Source organism: Carassius auratus, chromosome 50, assembly GCF_003368295.1.
Source record: "Carassius auratus strain Wakin chromosome 50, ASM336829v1, whole genome shotgun sequence".
In the NCBI taxonomy this organism is placed as follows: Eukaryota; Metazoa; Chordata; class Actinopteri; order Cypriniformes; family Cyprinidae; genus Carassius; species Carassius auratus.
In genome coordinates this window covers 11,069,891-11,089,382 of record NC_039292.1, presented here as the reverse complement: position 1 = coordinate 11,089,382, position 19,492 = coordinate 11,069,891, and the positions used below count along the sequence as shown (strand labels likewise).

At 36.7% G+C, this 19,492-nt stretch overlaps 1 protein-coding gene across 2 annotated transcripts; it reads left to right on the top strand.

Annotated features, from left to right (window-relative positions):
* The first annotated feature begins 464 nt into the window (after positions 1-464).
* LOC113066995 (TBC1 domain family member 2B-like) lies at positions 465-18,419 on the top strand. Of its 2 annotated transcripts, none has more exons than XM_026239167.1 (13): positions 465-881; positions 2,711-2,855; positions 5,298-5,460; positions 7,387-7,559; positions 8,212-8,438; positions 10,136-10,528; positions 11,407-11,517; positions 11,720-11,919; positions 14,254-14,748; positions 14,855-14,972; positions 15,477-15,662; positions 15,887-16,008; positions 16,699-16,894. In XM_026239167.1, the coding sequence occupies exons 1-13, from the start codon at positions 543-545 to the stop codon at positions 16,892-16,894; spliced, it is 2,868 nt and encodes a 955-aa protein (XP_026094952.1). In that variant the 5' UTR covers positions 465-542. The 2 variants fall into 2 exon arrangements, with proteins under 2 accessions (XP_026094952.1, XP_026094951.1); XM_026239166.1 differs by having other exon boundaries at positions 543-881; positions 5,295-5,460; positions 16,699-18,419.
* Positions 18,420-19,492: the final 1,073 nt, after the last annotated feature.

Below are 19,492 nucleotides of genomic sequence, written 5' to 3'. Positions count from 1 at the left end.
ACTGTAAATGAACATGTAGTGTATAGTCTACACACACACACACACACATAACATGTTTTTACTGGACAGTTGTGCAGTACATTTGCAGTTGCATTTATTTAATACAATTAAATATATACTTTGGTAATAATTAAAATATATAGCCTACATATAAATAAAATATTGGATAACATGCAGGCAAAAAAAAAAAAAAAAACAGCAGACAGCAGCAGTTAAATTAAAACCATATTATGAAATATGACTCTTTTGCGCCACCTAACGGTTATCTTGAGAGACAACATCAAATATGCTTGCGAATTGTGCTTCATAATAAAGCAAAATATTATAACAGTGTCCGGCTTCAAACTTCACTTTGTCATAACGATGAAACATAAACTTTCACTTGTAATCCGTTAAACCGTGTGTTTCCATTATAACTGCAGTCAAACCACATGTCCCATCATCCCCTGCGGCAGCAGCACGAGAATGGGAGTCACGTGACGTCATGCGGGTGGAAACTTCGTGTCCGCTGCTAGATAGAGGAGAAGAAAGTCCAGAGAAAGATGCATGAAGAGGATGACAGCGCTGCCAACCCCAGCAGGAGCTCCCGGATCCTGGCGACAAGGTCTTTCGATGTGTCCGACTGCGAGGGCTCGAAGGAGCAGAGCGTCAAATTGTGCGGCTACCTGAACAAACTGACAGGGATAGGGCCCCTGAGAGGCTTCAAGACGCGCTGGTTTGTGTACGACCCTAGGAAATGTTACTTGTATTACTTTAAGACTCCTCAAGACGCCCTTCCACTGGGACACATTGAGATAGCGGACGCTTGTTTCAGCTATGATGTGGAGGTGGAAGAGGGGCTCTTTGAGATCCACACCGAGGGGAAGGAGTTCCTACTCAAGGTATGTTATTGATATTAAACATCTAACAAAAGCTAATAAAAATCAAATGCATGAGACCTATGTCCATATGAATATTAATTGCACTGAATAAATTGGCCTAGATTATTTTAATGCACTTTTATATTATGATATTATTTAATAATACTTATTGCAACAAGTGGTTGTGAAAACAACGTATCAAATGAATGTAATTAAAATATATGGTCATATTAAAAATATGTAAAAAAAAAAAAAAAAATGTTATAATGAAACAACAACATTACTAAAATGAAAACAAAAACCAACAATATAAAGGTAACAACAAATATTGTATTTTTAATCCATTTAATTTTATGTATGCTATATATGAACGTGTAATGTAGCCTCAACATTAAAATATTAAATTATGTATTCCAGATTTTGCTGCATTTATTTAAGGAAACATGTATTCAGAAGGGAACGTTTCTTTACACAAAGCACAATGGCTCAGTCATTCAGCTGTTGTCAGGATACAATATAACACACTGGACTCATCAGTGCTCTGAACACCTTGCCTGAGAATGTAGGACTAGTTTCTGTGCTGTCTTTGCAAGCTCTGCAGGTGTTTTAGCTGGACACAGAAAGTGGTTCATTAGATCTGAAACTGTTTAGTAATGTAACAGGATGTCGCTTTCTCAACATCAAGTTAAATTTCTAGAAAATGTATTTCACACTACTGTGGTTTCAGGCCCTCATGATGCTTCAGTGTAGCTCTTTGGTATCAGGATCTAGGTTGAAGGGAATGTCTTCAAACAGATCTTCAGTGAGACGGCACTGGCGTGGTTCCCAGCATGTACTGACTGAAGATGAGCCCTGTTCCCCTTGACCAAATGCATTATGGGTTTTGCATTAAGGGTGCATACCAAATGTAATTTTACATTGTGAGGTCAATTACATAATTTTTTTATTCATTTATTCAAAACTGTATAAATGCAATTCATGAGCGTATATATGTTCTTAATTCTCTGAAATTACAATCTGAATTCAAATTATTTACTTATTTTTATATTTTGCAGGAACATAAAGTCAACAATGCCAGGGCAATAAAACTTTCCTGACAAAAGTCTAATTAAAGAATAATTAAAAATTAAAAACTGCTTCACTACTTAGTGCTTAATAATGTATAAACTTTCAGATTCAACCAAATCAAAGTCAAGTGGCGCAACCAAATTCAATAAATAAATAATGAAAATAATATAATCAGAACATATATATATATATATATATATATATATATATATATATATATGTGTGTGTGTGTGTGTGTGTGTGTAAATATATATTTATGTAAATAAGGGAAAGTAAAAATATAATCTTCTCCAAAAATGGTATTTACACTGAATTTTTTTGTTGAAAAATATAATAAAGATATGCATGTATATAGATTACAGAAAAATCTGAATTTTTAAAATATTTTTTTCCCTGACGCATTAAGTATAAACTATTCTTGAAAATGTTTTCAAAGCCATGTGCATCCAAAATGAACACAAAGAGTACATTTTTAAGGACTAGATTTTTCGAATGATTTTTCTTATTTCTTGATTGTGGACAGTCATTGACTGTTTATTAGTGTTAAACTGGCTGTTGTTTTTAAATATATTTAGTTTCTCGTTCTCACAGTTAAAGAGCCGCTTCATCACTGAAGTGTAAACTGGAACTGAGAATGAAACAAGCGTGATGATTCTCAAAGGGGCCAGTCACATTCACACCTGACCCTGTTCCTCCCAAGACTGCTGTTGTACCACAAAAACAATAGAGCAAAAATAGACCCTTGGTTTCACACTACTTTTCTTTTCCTTTTTTGCGTGCAGGCGCCCAACAGGCAGGTGATGCATTACTGGCTGCAGCAGTTACAGCAGAAACGATGGGACTTTTGCAAAATGTCTGGCCACAGAGACAGCTGGTGCTCCCCCGCCCCGCTTTTTCCACATACAGGCCTGGTGGCTAAAGATGCAGGTGAGATACATGGAGAAGTCATGTGACATACACTCAGTGCACTGAAAGAGAGAACGATAAAAATCAGTTGTTGGTCATGGCCTCTATATAAATATGTATATATGTGTGGAATTTTCCATGCTGTTTTATTGTCAACTTATAGTTTGTTTGCTGTCTTTCACGCAAGATGAGTCAGATATCATAAATGTGCATGATTGCTCAGCCATGTGTCACCATTCTACATAGTTTCCTGTTTTTAGAAAGCATATGAGTAAATATAAAGTAGAAGGTTATTTTGTATCTAAATCTAAATATGTACCGTTCTGGATATTATATTGTTGTGAAAGCAGCCAACGAACAGATCTTAGTAATGGTTTGAGTTTTTTGAATAAAGGATCTTCAAACCCCTAGACAGTATTGTGGTTTCTGCTGTATGTGAATAGCTGTAGCATGTTGAAAAGGCAGAACCAAAACAAAAAGCCAGTGTGCTTCTTCCTTATTACTGGCACTTAGCGAGTCGTTTTTTTTTTTTTCATTAACATAAAACAAATGCACCTGTGAGCCTCTATGCTTTAGTTCATTTAGTATTTCATTCAGCACAACATAGTTGTTACTGACCTTTGTATTGATAACAGTGGTACAGTAAAGCAAAATTGTTTGAAAGTGTCTTGTCACATTAACGTTTGTCCCATTTAGTGGTAGTACAGCTATATTTAAAACTGTAAATGCTTTACGCTTGCAAAAATGTAGATATTAGTCAGCAACATTATTACTACTCCCAGAATCAGATAGCAATCTATGTAGTGGTTTCTGATACTTCCTTACTATATTTCCATTGTATGAAGATTATAGCTCAGCTTGTAAACAGACTGATTAAGTGGGGAGTAATTAACTCAGAAATCTAAATTTGCTGAAAAGTTACAAGTTACTCACCCTTAGGTCACCGAAGATGTAGATGAGTTTGTTTCTTCGTTCAGAACAGATTTGGTGAAATTTAGCATTGAAGCACTTGCTCACGATTGGATCCTCTGCAGTGAATGGGTGCCGTCAGAATGAGAGTTGATAAAAACAAGTAATTCACCCAACTCCAGTCCATCGGTCAACATCTTGTGAAGTGAAAAGCTGCATGTTTGTCATAAACAAATGTATCATTAAGGGGTTTTAACTTAAACATCATCTTTTGGCCAAACTACGAGTCTGTAATTCATAACAACGCTTCCTCCATGTCCATTCTCTCTTGACATATTTGTGTAAAAACGGCGATATATATTCATACTCAAATTAAAGCTGCAGTAGGTAACTTTTGTAAATATATATTTTTAACATATTTGTTAAACCTGTCATTATGTCCTGACAGTAGAATATGAGACAGATAATCTGTGAAAAAATCAATTCAATTCAATCAATTCTACATTCAAAATGTAGAAACATGTTTATAATAAGCGAGTAAACCATGAATCCATTTTCCAAACCGTGTTTTCAGCTTGTCCTGAATCACTGGGGTGCACCTATAATAAGTGTTTATATTCGGACTATTTTAGATTGCTTCGGGGGCACCGCGGCGGCGTAACCCAGTACCTTTGTGATTCTTCATAGACATAAACAGAGAGAAGTAGTTCCGGCTACAATGTTCTTCCGCAAGACGCAAGCAGTTCTGTTTATTAACCGCTAGAGCGTCAAAAGTTACCTACTGCAGCTTTAATACACATATATGCAACTAAATAATAACAGGGTTGACCATTTTAGAGTTTACATAGACATTACTAACCTTGTGCATGCAGCTACAAGGTGTTTATTAAAAAGTGAATTTAGTTTCTATAAATATCTGCTCTACTGTGATCAGTTCTTTACTTTACAAAATCACAGTAACAGGGTGGAACATGTAAGATTGTCCATAAATACAAAAACACATGGATTGACAACTGTATTTAAAAAAAGAGAAGACATTTGTCTTTGCAGAGTTCACTTCCTAAAAAGACGATGATGCAATTTTGACAAGGCCAAGCAATTGTACTTTAATTTAATAAGGCGGATTGAATGATAACAGGGTTGTATAACCTGGGGAACACCTGTTATTTAATTAAAAAAATACATTATGTAAATCTAATGTAATATACAGAAAAAATACAAATCATCATTTTACATTTCTTTTCATTTCTTTTAATCAGACACATACACTACATACAGGATTTATTCATACAACTAACTGTCAACCCTATTACCACTGTTAGTTGGAAACACCCATCAAGAAATATTAAATGTTGATGAAAAAAATATTGTTCTATATATTGTTCGAAAAGTCGGCTATTTATGAATGAAATAATTATTTGTATATATGTTAATGAGGGATACAGAAGACCTTGTACAATGAAATGATGTGTTTCTCTGCAGTGCAGACATATCTTAGATTGATGAAAAGTGCCAGACTGTAACTCTCAAACTGTGACCGTGTTGTTTTAGAAGCAGTGGTCTATGAGAAGCCCAACGAGAGCATGGAAAGTGTTCGGAGTGACTTTGCTGTGGAGATGGACAATGATGGGCTGGTCGGTCCTCAGTCGGCGCGTAACCCTGTGGCACAACCCAGCGCAGCTCTCAACTCCCTCCGACACTGGGGCTCTGAGATCAGGTAGGATCCTGGGAGAATCACACTAGGATTACCGGTATTGAGCATCATTCTTTAAAGGGTTTAATTGGACTGTATTTAATTTAAATTCTGCATGTAGAGCAATAATTATGACATACATATATATATATATATATATATATATATATATATATATATATATATATATATAAACAAGAACAACTGTAATTATGTAAATAATAGTGATTAATCGTGATTAATCGCATCCAAAATAAGTTTATGATATCTGTGTGTTTATTGTGTATATTTATTATGTGTATATATAAATACTCATACATACAGAATATATAAAAAAATTTTTTACCTGTATTTACGTCATTATTTATATAATTTCTATCATATATAAATATATTTAATATATAAACATATTTTTCTCAAATATACATGCATGTGTGTGTATTTATATGTACATAATAAATATACACAATAAACACACATATATTATGTAAACAAAAACTTTTATTTTGAATGCGATTAATCGCAATTAATCGTTTAACAGGACTAGTAAAATAATAATGTAGGTATATTGTAGGGCATATATTTCTTTATTCTTTCATAATTTAACTGTCCCGGTGTTTTAATGCTGTGGACAAAATCTGTTGTTGTTTGTTCTGATAATGTGAAAATCTCTATATAGTTTGTATTAAAAAATATTAGAAACCTTTTTTGCACAATGTGGAACATACAAATATATATTTAGGCTATATATGTTTTTTTTTTATTAGCAGAATATATATATTGCAGTTTAAGTGCTTTTTAAAGAGAAAAGAATATGCTTTTTCAATAAATTGTCATATTATATCAATATAATACAATTCATAGAATGATCTACTTTGAATATTAGCTCAATCAGACTGTAGCCTATAAATAATACAAATAATAATCATTTTGGCAGATGCAACCAAAAGTCCTGTAATGTATATCTGATCTAGTCAGTATGGTTAAGTATTTTGAGTTTTGCGGTTGAGACTCTATAATACTCTTTTATTTATACATGTCTAATTTAAAATAGGCAAACTTACAGGTACATCTTTATCTTGATTTAGAATTATTTATATTTAACTGCTTTTCCCAGCTGTTTCCATGTGTCAACTCCTTTTCAAACTCTCCAAAAGACTATTGACGCATCTGTTTAGATGACGTAATGCTGATGGACTGAATCTGGATTTCAGCAAAGATAAACAAACTAAAATAGCTGGAAATTCTACAGCAGCTCCATGTTAGCTTTCGAGAGGCTGGCAATAGAATACTTTGACCCTTTATGCCAATAAAAAAAGACTTATAAATGTGAGAGAGGTGAAAAAAAATTAATCACAGAACATGCTACAGCAAGACAAATGTAACACGTCTGCCATATGAGTACATGTTTGAGTGAATTTCTTTACTATTTCAAATTTTCAAATTATCGACATCAGTTTTAGCAAGTTCAGTCTTTGGCAATATACTGTGGTTAAGTTAATACTGTTACACATTACCTTATTTTCCTGACTATAAGTTGCACTTTTTTCATAGTTTGGCTGGTCCTGCGACTTATAGTCAGGTGTGACTTATTTATCAAAATTAATTTGACATGAACCGAGAGAAATGAACCAAGAGAAAACATTACCCTCTACAGCCTCGAGAGGGCGCTCTATGCTGCTCAGTGCTCCTGTAGTCTACACTGAAGATATAGAGCGCCCTCTCGTGGCTGTGTATGGTAATGTTTTCTCTTGGTTCTTGGTTCTAAATAAATGCGACTTATAGTCCAGTGCAACTTATATATGTTTTTTTCCTCGTCATGACGTATTTTTGGACTGATGCGACTTATACTCAGGTGCGACTTATAGTCCGAAAAATACGGTACTTGATTTTTCCTCTCCGTACTATATTGTATAATAACATTTCTTTGTTTCTCCCACCGTCTATCAGAAATAGCATGTCTCACCTGCGAGCCAGCCGAGGAGTAGAAAACAGACGCAGTGTGTTTCACACAGCCAGCAGTGAGGACTGGGAGATCGTCGATCCTCCAAGCAAAGACACAACCGAGCACAAACCCCCACCTGACAGCCAGCGCCGGGAAAGCCCATCTCAGGTTCAACGATGTAAGATAATCATTCAGACATTTTAATAGCCCCTTTCAAACTGACAAATACACGGGTAAAGTGTTCCGGCCATTGTTCCCGGGTAGCTAGATTTTGCACTTTCACACTGTCAATGATTACCCAGGATATGTGCGTTCTTTCACACACAACCCGTAAAGATCCCGTAACGACATGTGACATCAGAGCGTGACGTGTAATGTACGAGTTGAAAACGCCAGGCACGTTATACTTTCACTGAAGCAAGCGAACGATTTTGGCGTCAGCGCGGAAAGTGAGGAACAAACTGATCTCTGCTTCATTACAGTTTGCATTACATATTTTTTTTGTTGCGAATGTTGATCTTCCTTCAAAACAGCCGGTAAAAGAGTCACGCGATAACGTGCGTCATCACTTCGACACGGAATTAGATCTGGCTTTTGTTCACACAGTGCTCATCCCGGCAATGTTACTAGGTCCCCGACCTGGGTTCAATGCCGGAATCAATTTCGGGACATGTTTGCTTTCACACAGAAGGCGACCCGGCAATGTTCCGGCAATATGCCGGGTCTGACGTGCAGTGTGAAAGGGGCTAATGACACACAAGTGATTCAGTTAAACAGAATGCCTTTGAAACTGTGTCTTGTCTTGTCTTGTCACTCCTGACCGTCCATAGACTCCATTGGCTCAGCATTCACATTTGACTTCCGCAACCCCTCCAGAATGAAACGTCCCTTTCACATGGGCTCCGGGAAACCCAACCGCAGCGCAGAGAGCTCGCCGGTTGAATGTAACGGGACCAAGACCTCCGAACTGCAGCTCCGCTTTCAGAGCCAGCAGGAGGAGATCAGTCGCCTGCAGGAGCAAGAGAACCAGCTCAGAGAAGAGCTCGCCAGTCAGAAGGTACCATATGAATAAAGCCATCAAGTCTCGCAAGTTTCATCCTTGAAGGCCATGAACTGTATTTTATTTCTGTGGTGTGTTTAAGCAAGCTGGTGTTAGTGTAAAATGTTAATTTGCAATCTTGTATTTGTAATCTAGTATTTGCTTGAGGGATGGGAGCCTTTAAATGTGTATCTGCAATCATTTTTTCATTATGTTGTACCATGCTGACATACAGTAGTCTTGCTGCAAAGGCAGTTCGAAACAGTTATAGGAATTTCATAGCTGTTTGCTTGTAGTTCCTCATTCCTCGTAACACTTATTCATGGGGATTTCCCATGTGAAAAGTTAATAATCAGACATTAACTGATTATTCTACACATCCTCACATACTTGCACAGACTTTTCTTATATCCACGTTCAGGCTTTGGTGCAGTAAGACATTTTTTTTTTTTTTTTTACATCAGCCGCATATTTCTGTGTGCTTTTTTATAAAGGTGTCAGCACATCTTAAGCAATGGCCTTGAGAACCACAGAATGGGTACTGTTGTTGTTCTTTCCCTTTAAAGTTCCCCTTTGGCCCCTGGCTGTGCTTTTAACACATTAACAGCTCTAAATAATGATTCTGTATAACATATAGAAACAATACAGTGTTTATTCATTATTGATAATATTTGATTAACATGTTTTCTTTGCGATTTGCATATTCCCCAAAATTTGCTCAATACCTCACTTAATTAGGTGTGATGAGAATGATTCATTAATGGCTGAAAACAATGTTGCATTTTATTAAAACATGCTGAGAAACTTACTAAAACTTTCATTTAAAAATATGCTGACGAAAGTATCTATTAAAAATGAAAACTAAAACTTGATCCAGAGCCAACAAATTGCAATCGGTCTTTCTTTGTACCTGCATTTCAGTTCCTTGTCTTAGTTCAGGTTGCATCATTGCAGACTTTTGAAACTGTTTAAATGTATTTTTGCAAGGTAAACTGAATGTTTGTACAGAAAAATGATGAACAGTATTTGATCTCCAGGTTTCTTTTTTATATCAGTTTGGTGATAATTCACCAATCCATGAAGATCAATGACATTTGATAGCTAAAGGTTATCAAAACCTTTCTCCAGAATATCTAATTAGGTATTAGATTACATGATACAATACCAGACAATTCTAGGGTCAGAACGTAATACAAATTACTTTATCCCGGACAAGCCCCCGACTTATTTTTACCCCAGTTAAGAGTGCTAAGTGTTCTGAGTTCCCTTGATATTTATTGTTCCAAGCTAAAGTAAAAAATAAAATAAAATGAATGAGTAATTTAGTCAACATGATGAAAAGACAAGTGGCAGCTGACTAAGGTATACATTTTTGCAACCAGTTCTAGTGCAGGGGAACCAACCCTGCTTCTGGAGGGCTACGTTTCTGTGGACTTCAGTTCCAATTCTGCTTCATTACCCCTGCCTATTTTTCAAGTAATTCAGAACACATTGATTAGTTGGTCCTGGTAAACTCTATATGATAGTAAGATAGTAGGACTTCAGTAGAAGATTTGGCTACCACTGCAAACTTTGACCTCAGGACTGTAAAGACTAATCAGTAACTATGAAGGATCCCCATTTTGCTTGATCAGTTGGTGTTTTTGAGTACTTTATCTAAGTAATTGATTGATCGCTGAGGTCTGCTGATCTCACACAGTATTCTCTTCTACCAGGAGTTGGTTCATCTTCTCCAACAAGCACTACGTAGCTCCCAATGTGATTGGCGTTCCACAGTGTCTCCTGTGAACATGGGGCCTGACGGTCAGGACCAAGCTAAGAATGAGGTGGACAAAGCCCTGGCAGAGAGGGACACCCAGATCAAAGACCTCTGTGGACACATGGAGAAGCTAGCCTTGGAGAAGGAGAGTCTCCAACAGGAGTTGAAGAGTTTGAAGATCAAAGTTGGGGAGATAAATGAACAGCTGGGCATGCTCATGGAGACCATTCAGGCCAAGGATGAAGTCATCATGAAACTTTCCCAGCAGAGTGGTAATGAAGGAACCCAGTCGGCTGAATGCAACTCACCTAGTGCAAATAGGGACCAACAAGAGTTGGACAACCTGAAGGTAGCGCAATAAAATACTAATATATGTACTTTCTAATCACTATATCTGAATATGTATATAAATGTGTGAATGGGTGCTCAGTGAGAGCTAAGGGTGAAATGTATCTGACACATTCTAAGGGGCCGTTTACAAGACAAAGTTTTCAGCAAAAAATGGGAAACTTTTTATTCGTTTTGCCTGTTCGTTTACATGACAATGGCGTTTTGGGGACTGAAAACGCATATTTTCAAACTGCATGTTTTTGAAAACGCCACTGTTATCGTTTCCATGTAAACACCTAATACGCCAATCTTTGAAAAAGATGACGTCATGCGCGTGCATAGTACGTGTTAGGTATTTAGACATGATTTTAAAGGTAAGCGCGAGCAAACGTACACAACAATGGTGGAGTACATGGTACTGTAGTTTGCTAACTGTGGATTTACTTCAAAATTACAACCAACAGCAGAGACGCATCGTATACAAAATATAATCGTCACTTCCCTACAGGTACTGTTTACTACCAAGGTGACAGCGCCAACTTCTGGCCTGGCATACGTAATACAGTGTTTTTGGCTATTTTGCAGATACGCAAATATTTTAGAAACGTTGTCGTGTATTTATTTGTGAAACTTTTTTTAAAATGCAAGGGAAATACTTTTCAGTTTTTTGACTGCATAATTGTCGTGTAAACGTAGCCTGAGGCATGTTAGAAGTCCTTGATGTTGAGTCCAAGTCAAGTCTTGAGTCTTTTTTCACAAAACCAATGAAATTCTCATATCCTTTATGCAGTAGGTTTCTGTTTATTGCATGTTAGATTAAGAAACACTTCAAGACTGTTTTGTGCATTATTTTTGGTGTCTCACATACAACCTTTTGGCTTTTTTACACTTTTCCAGGACAGCCTTCAGGGCTACAAATCCCAAAATAACTTCTTAAACAAAGAAATTCTGGAGTTGACGGTCTTAAGAAGAAATGCTGAATCCAGAGAAAAAGCACTAGAGGCGAAGGTCTGTGACTTTAGCTACTCACTGCACACAAACCACCCTGGATGTTGTGTTTGCAGATTCTTTCTTATGTGTCATGTTAACATTTCCTTTTCCTTTTCCCTAGCATTCCAAACGTTGCAAACTTGCCTGTGCATGTTTGGATAGCTGAGGAATCGTTTCTGTTCTTCACATGTTCTTTCTTCCTCCGTTGTGTGTTCTACAGTGCACCAGTTTGGAGGCCAAGCTGTGTCAGGTGGAGAGTAAGTACCTGGTTTTACTACAGGAAGTGAAGAGTCCCGTTTGCTCCTCCTCCTCTGAGCAGACCCGTAGCGGAGAGGTCATCAGCCGCTTACTAGAAGATGCACTACAGGTGGAGAGCACAGACCAGCAGGAGCACCCTATCCTCAAACCCAACGCTGTCAGGTATCATGTCACAAAAAATAGTATTTCCCTAGCTTTTTTATGTACAGATACTCCCCCCTAGTTAGGTCATTTATGCGTATTCAGTTGCAAAAATAGTTATACAAAAGTTGACGTGGCAATAGGGCCTTTCGCACCGCTTTAGTTTCAGAACTAAATGTACAGTAATAAAGTTCAGGGACGATTTTGCGCGAACTATTTCCCAGTACCATTTAAAGGGTTGCATTTGCACCGACAGTGTGTACTAGGATGTGATGTAAGCCGGTCGACAGCGATGTCATTTGTGCGCACCGTTCAACAACGTGAACAAAGAAGAATAACATTAACAACAGAAGGATGGAGGACGCTGTGATCAAAGCTGTGTTTTTGTTGTGTCTCACGTGTTTCACAATAATGGACATGGACTGTTGACGTATATGTAAAGCGATTGAAAGAACGGAAAGGATAACTGGCAGTGCTACATTTGCTATGAGTGACTGCACTTTTTAGCGTCCGTATATTTATCGCTGTTCATCATACTTGCGAAATAAGTTGACGCAGTGTTAACAGTATGTTTACACAGCATATTAAATTCATGTGCAGGTGAGGGCGTTTTGCCGTCTGGCCAATCAAGTGTTTACTTATGTCACGGTTAGTACCGGTTGTGCTGGTTAGACCCTGCTCTGGAGTAGGAGCTAATCTGGTTCTCGAAAAATGCAGTCTGGTAGTAAATTTGCACTCAGTTCCAGCGGTGCGAAAACGCCCAAAAGTGGGTAGTTCCACAATTAGTTCTGGTACTATGAAAAGGTTCATGTGGTGCGAAAGGCCCTAATGAATATATGGCCTCTTCAAGCTTTCTGTTACCAAAACAAAGAGAAGAACTAGCTCACCACTCAATATGAATTTTCTTTTGAGTTTACTTTCAGTTTTGTTTAGCCTCCCTTTCTAAAGATTCCTTCTTCAAACATGTTTGATCTTGTTAGCATTCTTCAAATTCTACTTGTTATAGGACCAGGATGTTTTCCTGGTTCTGCAAAACATGTCATGTTCTTTCTTTAGTGGATCCATTCTCATACCATGTTTGGTTTCCATTAGTTGTTTTAACAACTCGCCAACTAGTTGATTATTACTTAGACTGAATCAACTAATTGATCAAATCGATTATTAACGATAATGAGAATCATCAACAATGATTCTTAATATCGATTATTCGGGTCTGCCCACAGTGCACGTACAACTGCAGACGAAACATGATAAATCTTCATTTTAAGCTTCAAGTTGATCCATTAGCATAATGGCTAGTCTGTCAGGTGCCTCGGCACAAAACACTATGTTAACGGTCATATCCTTATCTGTAAATGCAACAAATTCATGCAAACCTTTCCATTTTTGCATAAAGGCCCACCCTAACAGTCCGCGTTTAGTTAAAATATTTACTGACAGAGCGCCGGTGTGGCGGGTGCGTGCGTTAAACAGACAGAACACAGAGAGGCGAGGGAGAAGATATTCAGTGCAAAAACATTTATTGTGCTGAAATATCTGTTGTATAACATTTATATTTAGGTTTAAAAGTCAACATGCAGTGCGCGAGTAACTTATGAGAGTACAAACTGTGAAGAGACAGCAGTGTATAATTGTCTGAATATAAATATCAGATGCTTTTACAGGATGAAGAATTGACAGTAAGAGGAGACTGAGTTGTGATCAAAGTGCATGCAAATTTTTTTTTGCTTTCTGTATTGGTGTGACCTCCAATATGCATAAGCTTTTTAGTAACAGTAGTAAGCTATTTTTAATGGTATAATATAATTATTGCTGTTATCTGTGAAAGGCAGAAAAAATTTGTCAAGTGCTTTATAGTGTTTTTTTTTATTCAGATAAAAGTACATAAACAATGCCAGCAAGCAAGCTGTTATCAAAGACGAAGGAGGCCATTTTTTATGTGAATTAATACAATACTTGTTTCAGTTTGTTATTTGTCCAAAAAATATAATAACATTTTTAGATTTTTTTTTTTTTTTTTTGATTCCTAAATTTTTTTAAAAAAAATTTTTTTAATGAGAGGTGGTGTAATAAATTAAGCATTGTATGATTTCAAAGCATTCAGTTGACACATTTGTTTTAAAGACATTGGGCAGAATGTTGAAAAGTGTGTTTTTATCAGTAAAATTTAAGAAAATCGGGGTTTAAATCGGATTAATCGAAAAATAATCGGTCAACTAATCGGTTATCAAAATAAACATTAGTTGCAGCCCTAATTATAACTGCTAAATTTAGCTTTGTACTTTGAAGATTTTAGGGTCTTTTGTTACAAATAAAACCAAATAACCCAGTGATTCTGTTTGATTTCTCATGTAGTGAGTATGACATTTATGGCTTCAAAACTGTCCCGGAGGAAGAGGATGAGGAGGAAAAGCTTGAAGCCAAAAAGAGAGCGCTAGACCTGAAGTCCCTCTCCCTGACAGACCAGGAGACCTCAGTCAGGGTGAAGTGGGACAACTACATGGCCATCACCATGAACAGAGAGATGGTTCGATCGCCAGAGCTTAAGGCACTGATGCGAAGTGGGGTTCCCCATAACCACCGTTCCAAGGTGTGGAGCTGGTGCGTGAACTTCCATGTGAAGAAGATGCGTGAAGATGTGTCAAAAGACTATTTCCAGGACCTTCTGTCCACGGCGAATGAAAAACCAAACCCGGCCTGTAAACAGATAGAGCTGGATCTTCTCCGGACGCTTCCTAACAACAAGCACTATGCCTCTCCTGACCAGGATGGCATCCAGAAACTCAGGAACGTGCTGCTGGCGTTCTCCTGGAGGAATCCAGTTATCGGCTACTGCCAAGGCCTCAACAGGTAGCAAACGACTCCATCAGCTCTAGTTTGAAGTGTTTGTGTTTCTTCATGTCTGAAATGACATCTACATCTTAAAATATCTGGATCTGAAATCTGATTGTTTCAGGCTGGCAGCTATCGCTCTTCTGTATTTGGAGCAAGAGGATGCTTTCTGGTGTCTTGTGGCCATTGTTGAGGTTTTCATGCCACATGACTATTACACTAAAACACTGCTAGGCTCACAGGTACTGTTTCAAGATTGTTCTCCTTTTCACAGATAAGAAAAATCCCCCGAAAACTCTGGCAATCGGAGCACGGGGCTTTGAGAATGTCTTTGTCTTTGTTTGTTGGATATGAGTCACTAGCAGCAGGCTAACAGCACATCTCTTCTCTGTTCTGTCATCTGTCACAATGAGCTCCTTCCCATCGACAAGACATTATTAACATGCTTGTTGAACTAACTTTACCACAGTTTGGCCTCATGCAGCTTTCCTTTACTTTAGTTGCCAGTTACTAACTACATGGTTATATGCAGGGTAACTAGCAAAGTGCTTTTCAATTGAAACCACATTATTGGCACGCTGCTAGTTATGGCTTTTCACTGCAGGAGGCTTTTTGCCAGACCTGCCAATGGAGACTAATATATACTGGCCCATAAATAAGTCCATTAAATGGTGTTCTGGTATTTTCCATCACAAAATGTGTTGTGTCTGTCAATTGTTTCTGACTGTGTCTTGTTTTCGATGTAGGTAGATCAGCGTGTTTTGAAGGACCTGATGTACGAGAAGTTACCCAGGCTTCATGCTCATTTTGAGTACTATAAAGTGGACACCTCTCTCATCACCTTCAACTGGTTCCTGGTTGTGTTTGTGGACAGCGTGGTCAGTGACATCCTCTTCAAGATCTGGGACGCTTTTCTCTATGAGGGACCCAAGGTATGGAGAGTTGTGTAGACATGGTCCTTCTACATAGAATTGTTGTCTAAGTAATAGTTTATTTAACAAAGACACTTGACTTGAAAGATTTACTGACAAATCTATAATGAGCATTGCAAATCCTCAGACACTTAGATACTTTATTACTCACCTTCTTATTATTAGTTTCCACAATGAGTCATAATAGTCTAGTTGTGTGCTGATGTCTCTTTTTGCCTCGGCAGATAATTTTCAGATTTGCTCTTGCCCTCTTCAAATACAAAGAAGAGGAATTTCTAAAGCTCCAGGATCCCATGACCATTTTCAAGTACCTTCGGTACTTCACACGTACAATCTTGGATGCAAGGTTTGTGCTTCTGCTGCAAGAGACAGCATTAAATGATCATGAAACACACTTTCAGAAACGTTTTATAATTTGTATTTTGATTTTGAGAAAATATACACAATTTATAGTGGCTACATATTATTTCTTTATTTATAATTTAATATTTTATTATTAATAATAATAATAATGAATAATCAAATAATATTCTATTATTATTATTTATTATATATATTTATTATATTATCTTTTTTTATATATTTTGTAAGCATTTCAGTTTGATTCGTCAGCGGTGTGAAAACAACTTGATACACATCAGCTGCTTTACTAATAATATAATTCAATTATTTAATAATAATATAAATGCATTACACCAGTAATATCTAATTTTATTATATATTCAAAAAAATAAAAATTATGCATTTAGCAGACGTTTTTATCCAAAGCTCATACAGTGCATTCAGGCTAACATTTTTTACCTAACATGTGTTCCCTGGGAATCGAACCCACAAACTTGCGCTGCTAACGCAATTCTCTGCCACTGAGCAATAGAAACACTGTATTATATTATATATCATACAGTATATATTACTATCACCATATTATACGTTATGTTTATTTATTTTTTTACATTTGAGAGCCTTTTTGAAGGAATATTTTCTATTATTTTGCTGTATAGTTATTTCTTTATATGTGATCTTGTGTTTCTCACAGGAAGTTGATGAGCTTGGCGTTTGTGGACATGAACCCGTTCCCACTGAGACAGATTCAGAACCGTCGCACGTTCCACCTGGAGAAGGTCCGTCTGGAGCTCACCGAGCTGGAAGCCATCCGTCAGACCTTCCTGCGGGAGAGAGACAACACCCTGGACGGCCGCACACTCATCAGTGACGACGAGGAGGACAGCTGAGCCACGGCCAATAAGGGACCAGACCTGAAAAGCTGATTAGCCAATCACATCGTGCCTTATACTTTTCAATGTATTTCACTCAACAAACTGTGACTTCGAGAGACCAAACACCAGTATTTCTTTTGATGACTTTTTCATTGTTTTGTCCAGTGTTTCATCCATTTGTACATTGACCGAAATCAGTATTAAAGTAACTAAAGTACTTTGCATTTAAGTGTTAATGATTGGTGTGGATTGGACAATTGTCAAAATTCTGATACCCCTTAAATTATGCTGGACATATTGGGATGTACAATCCTGAACACCGACATTTTTTTTTTCTTTATGCCTTACTTATTAAAACTTCATTGGTTTACTTACTCTTAGTAATCATATCAGTACTTGTATTTTATTGTAAGAAGCAAATTCAAGTGCAGTCTTTCTAAATCTTCAGTACTTTTACTAACCTTCAATCTATCCACAAGTACTTCCTGTCTGCTCAGGACATGATTAGCAAACCCTGCCATATCACGTGATTTTTCATATGTTTCACAAGCATCAGTTCTTGTGTGCTTAGGTTCTAGAAGCAAAATGCACAATTGGTGTCTGTTGGGGTGTCTCAATGGTCCCCTTATTGTTTAAATTCAGGCGTTTCCTTTGTTTTCTGAACTTTTTCTCTTCTTTTTTTAATATGATACAGTGTAAAATCACACAGTGGGCCCTGAAGCTGCTCGAAATGAAAATAATAATGTGGAAAATATAAGTTTTTTTGTTTTTGTCAATGGATTCAAGAAGGTGTTATTGTTGTATTTTGTTGCTGAAATTCACAGACAATTGAAAATGGAATAACAACCTATAAGGGCCCGTGTAATGAGGGAAAGGATATCTGAATTACTAGCACTTTTCTTAACTTTCGAGGTCAAATTTTGCTTAAGTCGTGTATTACACATTCATATGAATGCTTGGAAAAGCTGTACTCCTTTTTAATTTCAGTGCAATTAAATCTACTTTTCATTCAGTGCAGTTAATATGTATTTTACTCCATTTCAGCATAGTATTAGATATTAGATCTCCTGCTAGTATGACTGCAAATGTCAAGACGAACTAAAAGTCTGATTTTCCGTGAGAGCCGGTCTCTCACAATGACCACGTTTTTGCATTTGGTCGCACGGCCCTTAAATAGGAACGTGTTATTCTTTTTGAAATATGTCATTTTAAGTCGAACTACTGTAGGCCCATATTTACATTTGTTTTCTGTTTTTACAAATTGCAGTCTCAGACTTGTGAGGACCTTCATTTAGTTTGTTCAGATAATCTTTCATTTTACCATGTTATTTAGCGGTCAAGTATATTATGTGAGGTAGAGTAGTTTTTTTATGTCTTCAGTGAGTAAGCTATGATTTCAAACAATCTTTGATGCTGTTTTGTTCAATTCTTTACGTTTCTGAAACTTGTCTGTTGACAATATAATCCTGCAAATGTTTTTTTTATTTTTTTTCAACACTTGTGCATGATCATCCAATAAATTTCAATGGCGCTCAATGTTTTTAGATTTGTTTGTGTAGTTCTTATACAGCTCAGTAGCTTCCTCCATAAACAATAAAACGGTTACATGAAAAATAATGTTTTACAAGGCTGCAACAATAGAGAGGTGTAACCATATCTTAATTCCTTCCTGTTTTTGTTTTGGTTGTGTAATATTAAAATATTAAATCTTACGCCATTTAAAATATACTGTTCAGCCACATATAATAAAATTAAATAAAAAAATAAATACAATACCTATTTTATTTGTCGACTATTTTCAAGTCTCACTATTTTAGTTTTTACTCTCGTACATATGCAACGACTGTTGTTGATTACCATGTCCAGCAGGTGGCGGTAATAGTGCATAAATAATGGATCAAACAAAAGCAATAGAAAATAAATACGTTTTTTTTTTTATCTATATCCCCGACCCCAACTTTTACAGCGTGTTCTATCTAGTCCTTCAAATTATTTGATAGGTTTAACCGAATCACTAAGGAATCGAGTCAAATGAACAACTCATTTGCGAATCGGACATGACTGATGTGTTCAATAAAAATGAAATAAAATCTGACTCTTTCCTCAACTCGGTTCTTTTGAACTGTTTGAACGGACTTGTCTTAAATCCCTATTTACATTAACGTTACATAGCTACTTGTAACATTTCCGCTATTATGATAACTTTTTACCGCATTAGTCTAACTCTTAGTTCTCTCTCCAAATGTAGGTTGCTAAATTCACTTGGTTCTCAGTTTTCCGAAAGCCAGTAGTGTGTAAGTTTACACACGCACTTGTTTATTTATTCACTTAGGCTAACGTTACTAACTTTTCTTCCTCTGTCTGTCCAAGTATCGTATTAGCTTGATTGGTGTAAACATGCTGAATGAAGCCGAGATACAATCGGGTCGGGACGTTTTCAGACTAAAATGTTCATTAGTTTAAAAAGATGAAGTAACGTTACTGCTTTAATTAGACTGAAATCAAACTCTTAGTGCATTTGGATGTGAACACAGTTTTGAGCGATTCAAATATTTCCTAAAGGACTCGTTTACTCCGGTGTGTTTGAACGAGATGATCATTATTTATAATTAT

Excerpts from the sequence above, each read along its gene's own strand:
- LOC113066995 (XM_026239166.1), top strand. The coding sequence starts at position 543 with ATGCATGAAGAGGATGACAGCGCTGCCAACCCCAGCAGGAGCTCCCGG. Across the intron at positions 2,856-5,294 it reads CCTGGTGGCTAAAGATGCAG|AAGCAGTGGTCTATGAGAAG; the intron begins GTGAGATACATG and ends GTGTTGTTTTAG. Across the intron at positions 10,529-11,406 it reads AAGAGTTGGACAACCTGAAG|GACAGCCTTCAGGGCTACAA; the intron begins GTAGCGCAATAA and ends ACACTTTTCCAG.